Raw genomic sequence first — 17,342 nt, forward strand, 5'->3', positions numbered from 1 at the left:
AGCCCGCCTCCCCCGCGCACGCGCAGCCCGCCTCCCCCGCGCACGCGCAGCCCGCCTCCCCCGCGCACGCGCACAGAGCAGACACGAGGCGCCGGTCAGCGTGTTTATTGAGTGCCGCGCTCACACCGAGGTGCCTTCGGGCGGAGCGCCGGGCTGCGCCTCCTTCTTGTTGTCCTCCGGCTTCATGGCGGGGAACAGGAGCACCTCCTGCGAACAGGGAGCGTGTCAGCGGGCCCCAGGGCCCTGGGGAGTGAGACCCCATGGGCACAACACGCCAGAGCAGCCCCGGGGCCACAACTTGTTCTAGGAGAGATGGCCTGCTGAGCAGAACCCTGTCCCCTGCATCCCCCGCTGAGCAGAACCCTGTCCCCTGCATCCCCCGCTGAGCAGAACCCTGTCCCCTGCATCCCCCGCTGAGCAGAACCCTGTCCCCTGCATCCCCCACTGAGCAGAACTCCATCTCTGCTGAGCAGCACCCTGTCCCCTGCTCTTGACAGGGCTAGCAGTAGGCACTGCCATTTCTAAACTTTACCTTGATGTTATTGGAATCCGTCAGGAACATGGCAAAGCGATCGATTCCCATGCCCCAGCCGGCTGTAGGAGGAAGGCCGTGCTCCAGCGCCGTACAGAAATTTTCATCAATAAACATGGCTTCATCATCACCTGCCGCTTTTGCCTAAAGAAGCAAATTAATAGTAAAAAGAGGGTTATACAAAGGTACATAGTACCACTCCTGCTAACCTCTACCAAAAAGGGGGAATTGACAGCTGCGTGAGAAACAGATGAAGGAATCTCTCTTAGAGAGCAAGATATCTTTAAAAGGAATTAAGTTTTAATAACAGGCATTCACTTGAGTGAGAAGCACTCGCTCAAAGTAGCAGCAACCCTTTTCAGCAGCAGATTTGGACTAGACATAGAAAATATTAGTTGATTCACTATCAGCAAGACACCGTACCTTGGCCTGATCCTCAAAAAGCTGCCGCTGCCGGAAAGGATCGTTAAGTTCCGTGTATGCATTGCACACTTCTTTCCTCATTACAAAGAGTTCAAAGCGTTCCGTTAGTCCCTGATGAGAGCGATGCCTACGAGACGACAAAACAACCACGCCTTACAATTGGCATCTCTACGGAAGCAAAGAGCACATACGTTACTCCAGGACTGCCCACGCTCTGCAGTAACAGCTGCAGCACCAGCACCTCTTCCCTGAACAATGGAATTCACAGCTCGGGAACCAACATCTGTCTTGGCTGGTGTCAGAATTCACAAACTGGCATACAACATCAAAATCTGTTTCCACACGTGATTTTTTTTTCCTTTTTTAATAAAATAGGAGTAGAGGGTTTTAAAAAAAGTTACACAGCATCAGTGTCTCATGGTCTCACCATTTCGCTAGAGGACTCATGACCTGTGGGTGATCACAGATGAACGTAGGGTTGATGCAAGTGACTTCCAGGAATTCACCAACTAACTGGGAAACAGAAAGCAAAACAATTACATAGAGTACACCACCGCTTTCCTAGCACTGCCCTCCCCAAACATCCTACTTCTGTCTCTTCACTACTGAGGAAAGTACCATAAAACTGAAGAGTTTCTCAACTAGTAATTCCTGATCATGGTAATGTCTTCATTAACAGAGTGTGTTCTAGTTGGATTAAAAACTTACATAGCAAAACCTGTATAAAACAAACATAATTCAACTTGGACATTACAACAATGGCAAATAGGAAAAGCAGCAGAAAAACAGTTATCAGGCAATATTTTGGGTACTAATGAAAAGACAATACAGTTAATAGAAGAACTACATGGTAAGTCTACCAGTTTGGTAGGTACATACAAATGCACAGATCTCACAGACAAAACTGACATAAGATAAAGCCGACCTGCTCTAAGCACAAAGAGACCAGTTATCGAATTAAAATCCTCTAGCGCTTAATCAGGAATTAGTAAACTACATTTTGGTGTAGACAACACAAAAAAAGACTTTGACACAGCAAGCTTTCTCGCTGTGATACAGAAATAGCTGAAGTGCATTTCAGCTTGTTTTCTCAGATACAGCTAAATTTTTGCCATAAAGAGACTTCTGTTGATACAGGTAGACGTTCAAAGACATTAGGATTATACAAACACCACCTTTACTTACTCTGTCAAGAAGCCTGGCTGTTGTCCTGGGAGGTGGACACTCAACATTTTTCTCTGTACAAAGGTCATCAAAGAATCTGCGAGTCTCTGAAATTGTTGTAGAGAAAAATTAGAAAAGCCACCAAGGCAACCACTTTTTTTTTTCTTTCTGCATCCTTTAACATGCCTCAGAGTGATTTATAAGATCTTAATGGTATCCACTGTGGAAAACATGAGCAAAAATAGTGTTTGTTTTTATTCAGTTTACACTGCAATGTAAGTCATCTTATATTTGAGAAGCTTGATGACAGTTAGGCACAACCCCAAACGACTGCTGGACATTATTATTTGGGGGAAGAGGGGAAGGTGGTAATCACCAAAAAGTGTATGAACTTGTTTCATTAAAGCTCTGGATTCCAGGAATAAAACAGCACACACACCTAAAATAATCATACTCCTAACTTATGATCATAGGCACGGAGAGTCAACTGCAGAAAAGACAGAAAAAAACAAGAAATAAAAAGCTGGATCTCTTCAACAGATCAAGAACTCCACAGATAATGCCTCTTGAGCGCACAGCATCACGTACACTAAACAAAGGAAGAGGTAAAAGAGTCAGATCCTGCCATCGACTGCAAGGCACGAAGGCTTCTTTCTGGAGTCTTGGGTGACACACAGACCAGAGCAAAGCAACGCATGTGCCAGTACCACCTCAGAAGAGCAGCTGACAGACTGCAGGCTCAGAACTCAGGAACGTTTGCCGTCTTTCTGTTAAAGAAGCATTACAGTACATTCACAGTCAGCAGCTAACCTTCAGTATCGAAGTACTCAGCTGATGGAAATTTCACTCCCAGGACCTTTTCCAGATCATACACCATGCTAATTCGCCGGAAGGGAGGGGTAAAATCTATCTCATAGGCCTGTCCGTCTGGACCATCTGGATGATAAGTGATCTTGTAACCTCCGGTAATATGTTTCACCATCCCTACAAAAGGAATCTGAAGTTTAGAAAAGTATGCCGCATAATATGCAATTCTTCCAGAGATTCTTACTCTTTTTAAATTAATACTGCAGATGTCACCTGAAAGCAACTTCTCCGTAATTTCCATCAAGTCGTGGTAGTCTGCATAAGCCATATAGAATTCACAAGTTGTGAACTCAGGGTTGTGAGTCAAATCAATTCCTTCATTCCGGAACTGACGCCCAATTTCATATACTCTGTCCAAGCCTCCAACCACCAACATCTAAACAAAAGGAAATTCCAGTAAACTTACTTTTAAAAAGCGACTTAAGAGAGCTCAAACACAGACAACTGCACTGAAACCTTACAAATATTGTTCAAGATACATTCCATTTTTTCCAAGCCAATGAGTCCACCTTTCTCCAAGAATAATCCTTATTTTAGCTACATTTCTTTTTCTAGATTTCTACATTTCTTTTTCACAAGAGTCTGGAGAATATAGGCTTAGCCATGAGCGGCTTGTATTTTTACCTTATGGTAGAGCTCTGGAGCAATTCTCATATATAAATTCATATCCAGTTCATTGTGGTATGTGATAAAAGGTTTTGCCACAGCTCCACCCGGAATTACATTCATCATAGGAGTTTCAACCTGTAAATAACAACAACAAAAAAAAATTTAACAGTGGCATAAGTGTTTACAGGCTCCTATCTCAATGCCCTGTTTTCATCTCATCTGTTTCCAAAGCAGAACTCTATAGATCAAACAAACCAACCAACCACAACTACCTTTGATAAAAAAAAAACCCTCAGTATTTCATTTATTGACATTCCACTGTATGCAAACAATTCTGAACTAAAGATCACTTTCCCCATGCAGTCAGTAAAGACAAATAACTTCAACTATTTGTTGCCGTTAAGAGTCATTCATATTTAGTATAAATGTGAACCTGCTGGGTTCACATTACCAAAGCCAGGAAGCGGGCTGTGTCACTGTCACAAAATCATCTCTACGTTGCAGAAAATGAAGTTCAACAAGGCCAAGTGCAAGCTCCTGCAGCTGGGCTGGGGCACCCCCGGTGTCAGTACAGCCTGGGGAACGAAGGGGTTGGGAGCAGCCCTGCGGAGAACAGCTTGGAGCTGCCGGTGCAAGAAAAATTGGAGGTGACCCGGCAAAGTGCATCTGCAGGCCAGAAAGCCAACGGTGCCCTGGGCTGCAGCAGGTCCAGGAGGTTCCCCCTCTGCTCTGCTCTGGTGAGGCCTCGTCGGGAACGGCGCATCCAGCTCTGGTGTCCCCAGCACAGGAAAGAGGGGGACGTGCTGCAGCAGGTCCAGAGGAGCCACAGAAACCATCAGGTGGCTGGAACAGCTCTGCTGGGAGGACAGGCTGGGACAGCTGGGGTGTTCAGCCTGGAGAAGGTTCCAGGACAACCTTCTTGCAGCCTTTCAATATGTAAAGGGGGCTTATAAGAAAGGCGCAAAGAAACTTTTTACCAAGGCCTGTAGTGACAGGACAAGGGGCAAAAGTTTTAAATTGAAAGAAGGCACGTGTAGACCAGACCTAAGGAAGAAATATTTCACGATGAGTGTGGTGAGACACTGGAACAGGCTGCCCAAAGAAGCTGTGGATGCCCCATCCCTGGAGGTGACAATGACAATTCGACTAATTTTTCTCAAAATTAACTATTACCTGTTCTTGGCATGACATACACTGTGCCATATGGAGTACTGGTACGACTGAGCACTGCTCAGATTGCACCCTATCGTATAGTAGGCTGATTTCTCTGCTTTTTATTTTATTCCCAACATTCTCACCAAGCCTAAGTAACTTACTCCATTATTCCAATAACAAAACAAAACTTCATAAAAATTGAGAATGACTCTTACGGTCCTTTTTATTAAGTTATCAGAACAGTAAAATCTGTAAGTACTAGATTAAGAATTATTTGGGTTTGTTTTGTTTTTTTTCCAAATACAAATCATAGAAAGACATTTAAGCCACTACACATACAACAGAGATGGCAAAGCTCAGGTTCGGATTCCCACTGCTCTCAAAAAACTCTCACTAGCTTTTGCAGATTCAGTTGATAAATACTTGTAAATAAGCTACATTAAGTTCTAGTCATTTTGCTGATTGTAAAGCACAACCAAGAATGTGGACAAAGCAGAGAGCAGAGCTAGTATTATTTTCTCATATGCTACTCTGCAATAGATCTTACAATAAAGCCAACTTTACTTACAGGAAGTAAAACCTGCATTTACGTCCAGAGGCAAAACACCATTTCAAATATGCTATTTCCACCTTGATTTACTGAAATGTGGAAAGGACAGCAGTAGTTTGAAGTACTACCTGGATAGAAATCTCCCGAGGAATAGTCTTAATTTTAAAAAGAGAGGAAAGGAATAGCTCCCATTACATTAAACTTATAAAACACACCATGCTGAGGTAATTATTTTCACTTCTGTAAATATTTTTCAATACAAGCCTGAATATAAAGCATCCTTGGAGCTGAAAAGCTCTAAACATATTCAGTATGCAGAGAGAAACAAACACTGAAGTCTTACCTCAAGGAAGCCCAACTCATCCAGAAAGCTCCGAATATATGTAATGATCTTTGCACGGGTTATAAATTTCTGCCTCACATAATCATTAAGAATTAAATCCAAGTATCTCTGACGATACCTAGTTTCCTGAAAAGAACAAATACCTTTAGAACCAGCTGGACAAAATGTGATGCCAAAAGAAAAAAATACCAAACCAAAACCTTTCTTTTGTTGACTGATATCATGGGCAGATATAAAAGGTCATGACAAGTACCTTATCTTTGAGGCCAAAATGAAGATGAGGCAACATGTGCAGGCATGGAGACAACAGAGTTATTTCATAAGGAATAATACTCAGTTCCCCTTTCTTTGTTTTTCCAGGGTTCCCCTCTACACCAATAATGTCCCCACGACGCAGCTTGTTGTTAATACGGAAATACTCTTCTTCAGATTTGTAGAGCCTGTAATTACAAAACCCAGGTAAGCAGTTTTGTTTAAAATTCAACATTGCAAACTGTCCCACAAGTCTCTCCCCAGACCAAATCCTTTAAAACGATGATTCTTCTAGCAGGAACGCCAACCACAACACCCTAAGCAAAACATTACCTGGCTGGCTAAGCCAAACCATAGATGAAAAGCCTGAGAAGATGAAGGAATAGAATGGCCAGATACAGATCTCTAGGTGCCAGACTGCAGTTCAATTTAGAATGCTATGAGGAATGCCTCTGCTTACCTGGAATTTGCCATGACCTGCAATTTAACTCCTTCACCACGAAGATCGTAGAAAATCAGCTTCCCTCCAGAGGCACGCTTTGCGTGGATTCGACCTAAATATCAAAGTATGCAGGACATCAGAAAAAAGAGTCCCTATCAGAGGATACAGGGGCAAAAGCCACAGTATCATCACTTGGACAAAGAATCATCAGCTCTGAACTTGACCACTAACTGCGAAAGAGAAGCAGTTAAGTCTCAAAGTTAATACCAGTGCACAAAAAAAACCCATTTGAGTTTGGGGTCCTGGAAATTTTTATCGCAATTTGATCTTGTAGTTATAAGGGATGTCACACAGGTCCACTCAGTCTGAATAAACACTGCTGCAGACTTCATGACTGAGTAACAGGAGATCAACAAAATTTGAAAACAGACCACCCCATCACTGAAAGCAGCTAAGATTTGGTTTAGCAAAGCAAGAGGCTATATTTCTGTATCCCAGATATGTCTTTACCTGCTACTCTCACTGTAACATCTGTCAGGTGATCTCCTGGCTGCAGGTGACTGTAGTTCTCTATAAAATCTGAGAGAGACAAGTCAACATGGAACTTGTGGGGATAGGGGTGTTCATTGGTGCTCTTCAGCTGCTGGATTGCATTGCTGCGGATCTTGAAGTATTGCTGTCACCAGAAACAATAAAATACAAATGATTTTGTTAGAAACTGAAAGTATTTTACAGGCTGTAAAATAAAACACAGCTGCCCTTATGTAGGAATACATAAGTCTCCCCTCTTTAGCCATTTAGTTCCCCTTGAATAAAAAAAATAATTTATTCTCAGAACAATAATAAGCATGAAGCCAGATGCTCACATTTGGATCCAAGCTTTCCTCATCAGCACCAATGTTATTCTCAGAGTCAGAAGTCAAGGCAGGCTTATTTGAGAGTTTTTCACTTTGCTCTTTCTGCTTTGCCTCTTTTTCAGCTGTTTTTCTCTCAGCTTTTAAGCGTCTCTTCAGCTCACTGCAAAAGAGAAGGAAACCAGATGCAGCAGCTATTTTGATACTTCTACAGGGAAACATGACAGGATTCTGCCACAAGCTTACTGTACAAGTAACCCTGCCACTTCTCTTACCCAGCCCAAAAGCTAATGAAATACTTAAGCATGTCTAAGCATTTTCTTCTTTGAGCTCTTAGTTTATCTCCTATGAGATAGAAATTCTCAGAGAAAGTTAAAACTGAATTAAACACTACATAAACAGACCTTGAGTACGAGTGCCTACGTGCCCAGGGACCTTCCGTTTAACACACACGCGCCAAGCAGCCCCACGGAGCATATAACGACACAAGGCAAACTGCACTGAAAAACGCCCGGCGCTGCTTGGGGTCCCCGGAGCCGCCTTGGCGGCGCGGCCCGGCGCGGCATTTCCCGACCCGGCCGGGACTGTACGAGCAGCGGGCGCGGCCGGAGCGCGAAGCACCGACCTGCGTTGGTCATGGAGCGCCTGGCGCCACCGCAGCGCGGGCGCGGCCCGGCAGACCCCGCCAAGGAGCCGCGCGGCGGCGCTCAGCATGGCGCGCGGCGGTCACCGGGCGGACACACGCGGCGGGTCGGCCGGACACCGGCTGGGCTGGGCTGGGCTCCGCTTCGCCTGGCCTGGCCTCCCCAGCCCGGCGCGGCTCCACCTGCCCGCGCACCCTCCCTCACTTTTTGCTGAGGCGCGACTCGGTCTCCGCCGCCTCGCCGGCCCGCTCTGCCGCGGCCTCCATCTTCTCGGCTCCAGGTTCAGCCGCCCTTCCGGCGCGTCCGCGCCTGCGCGCCCGGCGCGGCGATGGCGGGACCGGGGGACGCGGCGGTGGCGCGCTCGCGGTCGCTGTTCCTGTGGGACGACGGGAGCCCGATGCGGTTCTACGTGCGGCCCGGGCTGGCCAAGCTGCGCCTGGCGCCGCTGGTGCTGGCGGGCGGCGGGCGGCTGTGCCGCGTGCAGGAGCCGGGAGCCGTGCTCCTGGCGCAGCCCGGCGAGGCGGCGCCCGGCGGGGCTGTCTCCACCGAGTACGTGACGGAGTGCGTGGAGCGCAACCAGCGGCTGCCGCTGGAGCCCTTCCGGCTGCCCGCCGCGCCGCGCGCCTCGGCCGCCGGCTCCCCGCGGGGCCGCCTGGTCTTCACGGAGGCGGAGGACGCGGCGCTGCTGCGCGCGGTGCGGGGGCGGGGCGCGGCCAGGGCCGGCGGCCGCGCGCTGTGGCAGGAGCTGGAGCGGGCCGCGCTGACGCGGCACAGCTGGCAGGCCATGCGGGACCGCTACCTGCGGCGGCTGCGGCCGCTGCTGCGGGGTGAGCCGAGGGCGGCGCGGCTGAGGGCCGGCGGGGCGGCGGGGAGGGCGCCGGGGCCGGGCGCGGGGCTGGGCGCCGGGGCGGCCCGCAGCCCATGCCCGCGTGTTCCCGCAGAGCCGCCGCAGCCGGAGGAGCCCGCGCAGAGCACGGTGCTGTTCGAGGCGCTGAACCGGGAGTTCGAGAGCATGGAGGTGAGTGGCGGGGACCCTGCTCGGGGTGAGGCCTCCCTGCCTGTCACAAAACGGCACGATAAGAAGTCAGAATTACCTTCTTTAGTGACTTTGCACCATGACTTCCCTGTGTTATGGCCGGGTGGGAGCTTCATGTAAGTCATGAGTGACATATTTTACAACAAATGGTGCCTTGCTGCCACATATTCTCTTAGTTTGATTTCCTGCCCAATTTACTTGAGGAACTTAATGTGACAGCATCGTCCCATTGAAAGCTGTATTGGCCAATGGAAATCATCCCATCAACTCATGCATAAAATGTTCCTGCAGTTGCATTAACGTTTACTTTTTATACCTAGTTCGTTCAGATTCTCCCTTGTATTTTATGCCTCTCCGTGATATCGCACATCCTCATTAACACATACAGCTTCACTTCAGTTACTGAATTTTACTGTGTCTACCAAATTCCGAGGGTTTTGTGTACTGTAGTCTCACAGTGGAAGGTGGTTGGGTAGCAGTAATAAAAGAAGCTTGCCAAAAAATACTGTGTCTAATTGATGACTCTTCTTTTACTTTTAGTCGGGAAGTGACGCTTCATACGTTTCAGAAGAACTTTCTACACAAGGTGGAGATGGAAAGTCCCCAGGAGAAGCAGCCTCTGTTTTGAAAACTGGACAAGAGGACTCTACTCTCCCTGACACTCAATTACAAAGGGAAGAAAGACCAACAAGCACTTGCTCTTCTTCCGATGTGGTGGGAGAAGTAGTAAAAACAATGCAGCACTTCATGGAAAAGTTCAGCATGGACCTGTCCACTGTTACACAGGCCTTTCTGAAAAATACTGGTGAAGTGGAAACTACGTCATATTTTCTGCAGACAGGGCAGCGCTTGGATGGGTACCCTATATGGAACAGAGAGGATGATTTGGAATTGCAAAAAGATGATGAACATGTCAGAAGTAAATTGATAGCAAAATTTGGAGCTGAAAATGTAGCAAAACGGGTAGCATTTAGGAAAAGTTAGCAAAGCAGAGGGTAATGATTGATCTAGGACTGTGGCAAGAATTTTAAATAAAGTCATTTCAGAAATGCAAATGTGATAGAAAACGATGCAACATTCTAAAGTTTCAGAAATGCTTTAAAATATTTTTTCTATGAAAGGCCTGTATTTGATATTTTTTTGTAATATTGAGTACATTAAACATTTACAAGTAGAAAATGTTGAAGACAAGGGTTCTATACAATACTAAGTTTGCACTGAAAATTTGCTTTAAAGTGCAAAGTGTATATCTACAATATAAACCAGCAGACAGTCCTACCTGTATGTTGCTGCATGCAAAGGATTTTGAATAGGGTTGGCACCAAAATCCAACTGAGTCATATTAAATGCTGTAACTTGTAATGCATTATTAGTGTACAGTAGCAGCCTGCTCTCTGCCATATATCATACTTCAAACTGTTGAGGATGATAATTTAATAACCTGGTCTGCCAGGTGTCATTACCTTTTTTGTGGTTGTTAATAAACCTTGAATAGCAGCAGACATTCAGAGGGGATAACAGTGAGAATGTAACAGTCGTGCCAGAAGATGAAGCACTTAGACATCTCAGCATTTATTTATGAGACCAAGAGTGGCCATGTGTACTGGGAATGGCCAAAAAGGGTCACTGTGACATTGTAATACTCAATCTCATGTTACAAAGATCTGTAAGTTAAAAGCTCAGGCCTGTAGAGTCATCTCACCCACCACATGTTCTCCTGTGCTAATATTGCAGGGTTTGTTTAGTAACGTTACCATCTTGCTTCCCGATTTCAGAAACAGTATCTGCCCCAGCTCGCATGTCTACAGAGGGAAGAGTCCCAGCCTCAATCCACACAAAGTGACACTTGCACCAGACCATATAGTCTGGTTGGGAAAAGCAGACTGGCTTTGAGGGCTACATGCAATAGTTCAAGTAGGAGATAAAAGAAAGAGTGCTCAGAGCTTATTTAGGTATCTGTCACCCAAGTCATGTCTGAGGGAACATTGCTAGTATGCAGTCACAATCTGAAAAACTCCATCTTTCAGGCTGAAATCAGTAGTCATTGTCACTGTTTTTAATATTATTTGAAGTCAGTCCTGTAAATCTAGAATTCATTTTTTCAATGAAATAGAAAGCAAAGTTTGAATTTTTTTATTAATTATATTTTGGGATTTTTGCTTATTGCTCTGCGGCATTAAAAAAAAAAAAGGTGACGTAGGAAATTGCTGATGTTAAGCCAAATTCAAATTCTATTGAAAGTCAATGATAATTTGATATAGTGAGACTGCTACTTTAGAAAAGTGCTGTCCTGAAACACCAACTGATTATCTGGGGAGTTAACCGATGTAACCAAATAAATGCCAAAACTCTCAACTATGCTGTGTTTCACTGGACAGGTCATTCCTGCTGAAAATATGAGAATTATCGGGTACATTCACGCTGCTCACACTGGTTACTTGAGACTTCTGTGGAAGACCAGAGAAGCACTTAACGAGAGAGCACAAGACAACATGGCAAATAAAGTAGTAGGATTTTTTTAGAAATTAGAAACTTCACCAGGTGGATTTGAAATCCAAGGACTGCTGATGACCAGGTTCATGAGCAGGACACCCAACACCTGCAGCCAGAAATTCCCGTTCTAGCTGGAATGGTGTACGTGCCTCAGCAGCACCAGCACCTCACAATTCAGTGTCTTCTTGTTTAACCAAACCTGCTCTAGAATTCAAAGTGACAGGCAAAATACATTAAATGTCTGCAATATAAAAAGATCAGGTATTTTTATAATTCTAAGTGACACTTTAAGAGTGAGTTTGTCTTTTTCAGGGCAATTAGTAGACATGCAGTGCAAACTTCTGAATCTGCATGCAGTGCTTTTACCTTTGCAGAACCACGCAAGTACATTTGTAACACTGAGAACCTTTCCACATGCATTTGTTTCATGCAGTACATGTAGGCACTACGACACAAAGAGCACAGCTTACTCCAGGTTATCCTCTTTGGTCTGTCCTGAACTGAACGACTCTGCTGTCCACAATCCTGCTTGTGCAGGCACATGGTTCTACGTCTCCTCAGTCCGCTTTTCCATTAACAGGACCCGGAGATGTCACTGTATCATACATTTGTGCTTCTGGGCATTCTGGCTCTGCCTTCTCCCACAATAAAAATACTTGTTTTCTCTACTCTGTCTTACCAAAGACATAGTTACATTCCTTCCAATATGCTGGAGACAGTTTGGCTTCTCATATTCATAGCAGGAGCATCAGGAACGCCCTTTCCACAGCTTTGCCTGGAGCAGCAGTATTTGTAAACCTGGAAGGAGGTGGCAACATACATGCCAAAGCTTTGAGTTCAAGACAATTCCAGAGGCAGAAATACCGGGTCTGCAAACTCTTATCTGGAATTTGGGTATTTCCCATTTGCTTTTCAAGTTAGGCAGCAGTCATAGAAACTGATGATTTGTAGCCTTTCATAACTAAAGTTACCAGTGAAGAACCAATTGCATGCATCAGGCTGAAAAGCAATGGACAGGAATACCAGAGTCATTTTTTAAATGTCCCTTTGATTGGTGACTTCTCCATCTTACACTTCATTGGTATAAAAGCAGAGTTTACTCCTCTCAGCTTCTTGAGTCCGCTGCCATTAACCTATCTTCCTATTTCCAGTACTTAAACCAATGCAATCTGTGTCCTTACCTTGTCTTTACAGTCTCAACCTTAACACGAATTCTTCTCAGTAACACACGTGGACTGTGAGAACTCCCAGGAGAACAACTATTCTTGTTTTGGAAAGCCAGAAGACAGAATTATTTCAGCTGAAAAATAAATGAACTCACATAGTCCCAGAAATGGATCCACTTATGCAAACCTAGGAGCTTTTATTTTCAACAATAGCTGTTTTTATTGTTTTTCCATTATATAGTAAACAAACACAAACATTTTGCCAACATTGCCACCAAGGCTGGATGCCCAGGCACAAGAATGAATAAAAAAAACCAAATCAAAACAAAAAAAAAAAAAAAAAAAAAAAAAAAAAAAAAATAAACCCCCTGGGCTTGAAAACTCAACCATTCCAAAAAAAGGATCTTTCCAGAAACAAATGTCTGGTCATCCTTGCACTTCTGGCAATTACATATCCTGGTCAGCACAATAAATGATGTTCTCTTTATTCAGCTTCCATTTATATCTCCTCCTCTTTGCAGTGCGATTACTCCCCGTAGTTCCACTAGTATTTGGCTGTGGTCTGTGAGGGGTTTGAGCTCTGCTGTCTGGTCCCTCTCCTTCGGCATTCTCTTTGCTCCACCCTATACATACTTCCTCTTTCGCGTAAATCAGGGACTTAATTTGGAACACAGGTTTGTGTTTCTTCCACCTCCATTGCGGCAAAGCTTCCAGGGGCCTTGGAGAGTGACCCTCCGCCGCCGAGAAAGCTCTTATGAGTCAGGGTTCCCGTGCTACTTGTCCTTGAACAGCACATCCGTGTGCACACTCTTACACACATGTGCATGTACCTCCGTCCTCCTTTGCTTTACTAAACAGTTCTGCACTTTGCAGCCTTCAGAGAGCAGGTGCAGACAGCAGCTTTTCTGCCTGCAGAATTTGTTACTCAGAGGAGTTCCGGGCAGACAAAAGATCCAGCGACATATTTTTTTGCTCTTTTTCAGACTGAACAAGCCTGTAGCCCAGCAAGTCCATCGCATCCTTGCACAGATTTTGCACTTTCTCTATTTTCTGGAAGGGAAGGGCCTTCCTCCAGGCCTGGGATACTCTCAGTGCATCTCTGGACCCAATATCAAAGGCTTGTGCTCCCTGTCCCTTCCCATGGGTGATGTTGTGCACCCACTTCTGAAGTTCAGGTGTGAAATGGAGTTCTGCAAACTTGTACATCTGAGCAACCCTTGCTAGGGGGTCTCTGACTATGTCTTCATAGCGAACCAGCAGGTAGCGATCTTTCAGGAAGCTGGGAGTGGCTTGGCTGCCTGCCTTGTAAATCTCAGTGTGGCTTTTGCAGATCACTTCCATTGTGTTGTAGGGTCCCATTTCTCCCTTTGTCCCCTGGGACCCCACAACAATGTCACTGTCACGTTTCAGGTCTGCCACTGTATTCTCTCGGGACCTGAACACAGCTCGAGGATCACGGACCAAGTGGATGATTTTGAGGTTCAGGGATGGATCAGTGAGAAGAGGGTAGAGAACTTTCAGGTCAAAGAACCGAACCTCCTTGATGACAACATGGCTGTAGGTTTTACAGGCTTCCTCCACCTTGCTGAATGGGTACTTGCCACAGATTATTCTGCAGTTGTCTGCAGTGATTATGTCACTGCGACTGAACAAGTCACAGGCTGGGGGGGAGCACAATGCTCGGCTTGACTCCCACTGAAATAAATCAGACTTTTTCTTCTGGCTAGACATGTAAGCATCAAACACAGACATGTCACACAGAAACACCGACCGGACTAGGTCCCGCACCGCCATGCGTAAGACTTCGGCACTGTTCTGGTACATCTTAACCCACACGTGCCACGCAGGCTCCATCAGGTAGAAGACACTGGGGTGCTGGCTGAAGATTTGTCCAGTGAAGGAAGATCCTGACCGCCAGGAGGAGAGAATGAGGATGTGGACTGGAGAGGGTTTTTCTTCCGTGAGGGCATTGTTGCTGCAGGGTAGAAAGTAGATCAGAAGGAAGGACATAACCACCAGGATCAGAAACACCTGCACCATTCTAGACTTCACCATGGTTGCAAGGGACCTGCAGAAACAGGGGAAGTTCAGCATCACAGCACCATGAAGAAAGCAGGATATGGTGAATCAGGCTCCTGCCTTTCCCCCCCGCACAATCAGGGTTTTGAAAAGCTGCCTCACTACTGGTGATATTGTGACAACCACAGCACAAGGTGTCTTTGCAAAGGACATAAATACCGCGGGGCTGAAAGTTTTCTGGGACAAAAGCACTGTTTGTCAGTAAACCATTCTAACGTAGTCCTAGAAGATCACTCAAAAGCTTGTCTGCACTTTTATCAAAGTTTTAAGAGTTAGTTCAGTGTATTGAAATAAGTCAGTGCACACAAACGTGTACTCAGTGTACACAATCCCTGCAGACATTAATCTGGCAATTTTTATGGAGGAAAGATGGAACGAGTTTTGTGGAGAATTCAACAGTTCCACATCATTACTTTTAAGCTCCTGTTCTGACCACTGTTCACAATTATTTTTATGCCAGAATGCTGTAAAAATACAATGTAGGTTTCCATTTCTTTGCTTATATTCTTTTTTGAATTTCAGGTAACATTTTTTGTCATTCCAGGCAAAAACTCAAACACAAAAGGAAGCTATTTGGCACTGTAATAAATACAAGAACAGCATTATCTCCTTCACCATCAGAACATCAGAGGCAATTTTGCTAGAAAGGCCCATGAGGGTTTACCTCCTCCATCTTTGGGCAGGCAGGCTTAGCTAAAACTAACCCCTTTCTTAGCTTAATTCTCTTTTAAAGACTGTATCCTGCTACCCCTCCCTCCAACCACACTCATCATGTAGGCCTTTTATGAGAAGAGGTACAACGTGTTAGTCCGGCTCAAAGGTCTGCCCAAAACCTGCTCATTGTTTCTCACTCTAAACCTCTATTGTGCCTGTTGAGGATGACTTCACTATTGGAAATTGTCCATTGTGCTGCTTGAGGACAATTCATAGCCTGAGCACCAGCAAGCACAGAAATCTGACTGTTGCCCTGACCAGTCTGTCCCACAGGGAGGGGAGGACTGAAATTAGTTGTGTGTGTTTGGTGAGGTGGAACAGAGAGGCAGCAGAGGTAGAGGTTCCATCAGACATTTCCTAATATGAAATAAATACTAATTACATAACCTTATTTTTCACCACTGTATCTCTCGACCATGGCAGCTGGGATAAGGTCTTACACTTAACCATCTTTTCCCTACTTCAAACATCAAGAATCACAAGTGATTCAGTTCATTTCATATAGCAAAAGTGAAATATGAGCCCTCGCAGAGCTGCAGAGTAGAGATCAGCCCAGAATGACTGAGGCAAACTCAGCCGCAGAACAAAAAAAGGCACAGGGTTACTGTCTGCTGGCACAGAGATGAGCCAGGATTTGGCTGAGAGCAGAACAAACAGGGACAAGCTCAAGGCGCTGAGGATGAAGAACAGAAACTACTGGAAAATACGATGGTCCGGTGCCACCACATTAGAGTCTCCCACAGCACACCTGCAAGAATGCAAAGATTGGGATCTGCCTGCCTGAGCAGCTGGAGTCTCCAAAAACATGAGCAGAGTTTTAAGCTTTTCCAGAAACACACAGAGGTCTTAGAAAGACTTGATCCTGGCAAAGAAAGAGCATTACAGAAAGCAGTAAGCAGCCCCAGGGAGACATACCCACCTAACACACGCTGAGCATGGGTAGGATGTCCCCAGGTACAGGGCTGTTGAACCTACATGTGTCTGAGGAGCGGGGGACAGTACAGCCCAAAATACCTCATGCTACACAGGCTGAGTGCTCTGTGAGGCCGGGGGAGCTCTCCAGAGCTGTAAAGATCTCACTGCTGTGGTGGCAGAAGTGTAGCAAAGAGGATCTGATGCCACAGAAGCATCAGACACTGGTCTTCCATGGCACTGATGGTTGCTCATAGTTTTATCAAACCCTTTTTCAATTTGGCTTGATCAGCTTCTGCAGAATTAGAAGCAGCATCTGCCCATTCAGAGAACAGATGGGATGATTGTGATTAGCAGGAAGTGCAGAGAAGGAGCACTGAGAAGACAGTCTGGAGAATTAGGACCTACCATCTAAGCCAGACCAACAGCTTCTGCCTGCAGAAGGAATTGTGTAGCAATTACCTGACATCCAAATGTTTACAATATTTTACAAAAATTATCTCCCAGTTCAGGCTCCTGAGCACAAGCAGTGAATACAGTTCTGGGCTCCAGAGCATCCACACCAGACACCAAGAAAGGGTTGAAAAATCTCACCTTAACAAGGTCTCTTGAAGCACCATGAGACCTGATTCAAGCAAAGCTGCCCTCACACGTGTACACTGCTGTGTTGAACGCTCCTCTGGGCAGCCACGCAGACAGCTGTGCATTCACACATTGGCACTCCACCCTCTGACATGCAGATATACTCTGCTCTTACCTATACCTGTGCCTGCCCCCTCCTGTCCCCTTCATTTGTGTATGTCCAGGCTCTAAGATTGACTATTCTGCAGTGCCCGCCTACTTTGACCAGCCTTAAACTAGAAAACCCCACCCTGCACTAAGCAGCAAAGCAGAGGAATGGCAGTTTCTTGCAGCGGCACAAATGATCAAACACTGCTAGTAAAGGAGCGGGGCCAGGAAGTTCATGAAGGAGACTTAGAGTTGCTTTCATTATAAGTCCCATTGCAAGCTCCCACAGAGATTGCTCTCCATAAAACGATGAACAGGGATGACTATGGAGTGTCCAGGCAAAGGACAAACAGGAACCCTTGCTGCAAGGGGACCACC

General features: G+C 45.7%; 3 protein-coding genes across 4 annotated transcripts; 1 reads left to right on the forward strand and 2 right to left on the reverse strand.

The window, feature by feature from the left end:
* Positions 1-90: 90 nt before the first annotated feature.
* On the reverse strand, positions 91-8,193 carry KARS1 (lysyl-tRNA synthetase 1). 2 transcript variants are annotated; one of them, XM_082062975.1, is made up of 14 exons: positions 8,040-8,193; positions 7,204-7,354; positions 6,848-7,013; positions 6,356-6,449; positions 5,897-6,083; positions 5,644-5,769; positions 3,611-3,730; positions 3,200-3,362; positions 2,930-3,103; positions 2,141-2,226; positions 1,383-1,468; positions 956-1,082; positions 533-676; positions 91-207 (listed from the first exon to the last, which is right to left on the reverse strand). In XM_082062975.1, exons 1-14 carry the CDS (start codon positions 8,099-8,101, stop codon positions 121-123), a joined length of 1,773 nt encoding a protein of 590 aa, XP_081919101.1. In that variant the 5' UTR covers positions 8,102-8,193; the 3' UTR covers positions 91-120. The 2 variants fall into 2 exon arrangements, with proteins under 2 accessions (XP_081919101.1, XP_081919100.1); XM_082062974.1 differs by lacking the exon at positions 8,040-8,193 and adding an exon at positions 7,817-8,008.
* TERF2IP (TERF2 interacting protein) lies at positions 8,164-10,375 on the forward strand (the record flags this gene model as incomplete). The annotated part of the gene is made up of 3 exons (XM_082062976.1): positions 8,164-8,662; positions 8,777-8,853; positions 9,412-10,375. The coding sequence occupies 3 exons, from the start codon at positions 8,164-8,166 to the stop codon at positions 9,853-9,855; spliced, it is 1,020 nt and encodes a 339-aa protein (XP_081919102.1). The 3' UTR covers positions 9,856-10,375.
* A 3,076-nt stretch (positions 10,376-13,451) lies between these two features.
* On the reverse strand, positions 13,452-16,894 carry LOC309444654 (carbohydrate sulfotransferase 4-like; the record flags this gene model as incomplete). The annotated part of the gene is made up of 2 exons (XM_082062661.1): positions 16,830-16,894; positions 13,452-14,598 (listed from the first exon to the last, which is right to left on the reverse strand). The coding sequence occupies exons 1-2, from the start codon at positions 16,853-16,855 to the stop codon at positions 13,452-13,454; spliced, it is 1,173 nt and encodes a 390-aa protein (XP_081918787.1). The 5' UTR covers positions 16,856-16,894.
* Positions 16,895-17,342: the final 448 nt, after the last annotated feature.

Source organism: Streptopelia decaocto, assembly GCF_964273445.1.
Source record: "Streptopelia decaocto genome assembly, chromosome: 11".
Lineage (NCBI taxonomy): Eukaryota > Metazoa > Chordata > Aves > Columbiformes > Columbidae > Streptopelia > Streptopelia decaocto.

Coding starts and splice junctions, on each gene's coding strand:
- KARS1 (XM_082062974.1), bottom strand. CDS start 7,905: ATGCTGAGCGCCGCCGCGCGGCTCCTTGGCGGGGTCTGCCGGGCCGCG. Junction 7,355..7,816: donor GCGCTCCATGACCAACGCAG/GTCGGTGCTTCG, acceptor TCTCTTTTGCAG/TGAGCTGAAGAGACGCTTAA. Junction 3,104..3,199: donor TACGGAGAAGTTGCTTTCAG/GTGACATCTGCA, acceptor TTCCTTTTGTAG/GGATGGTGAAACATATTACC.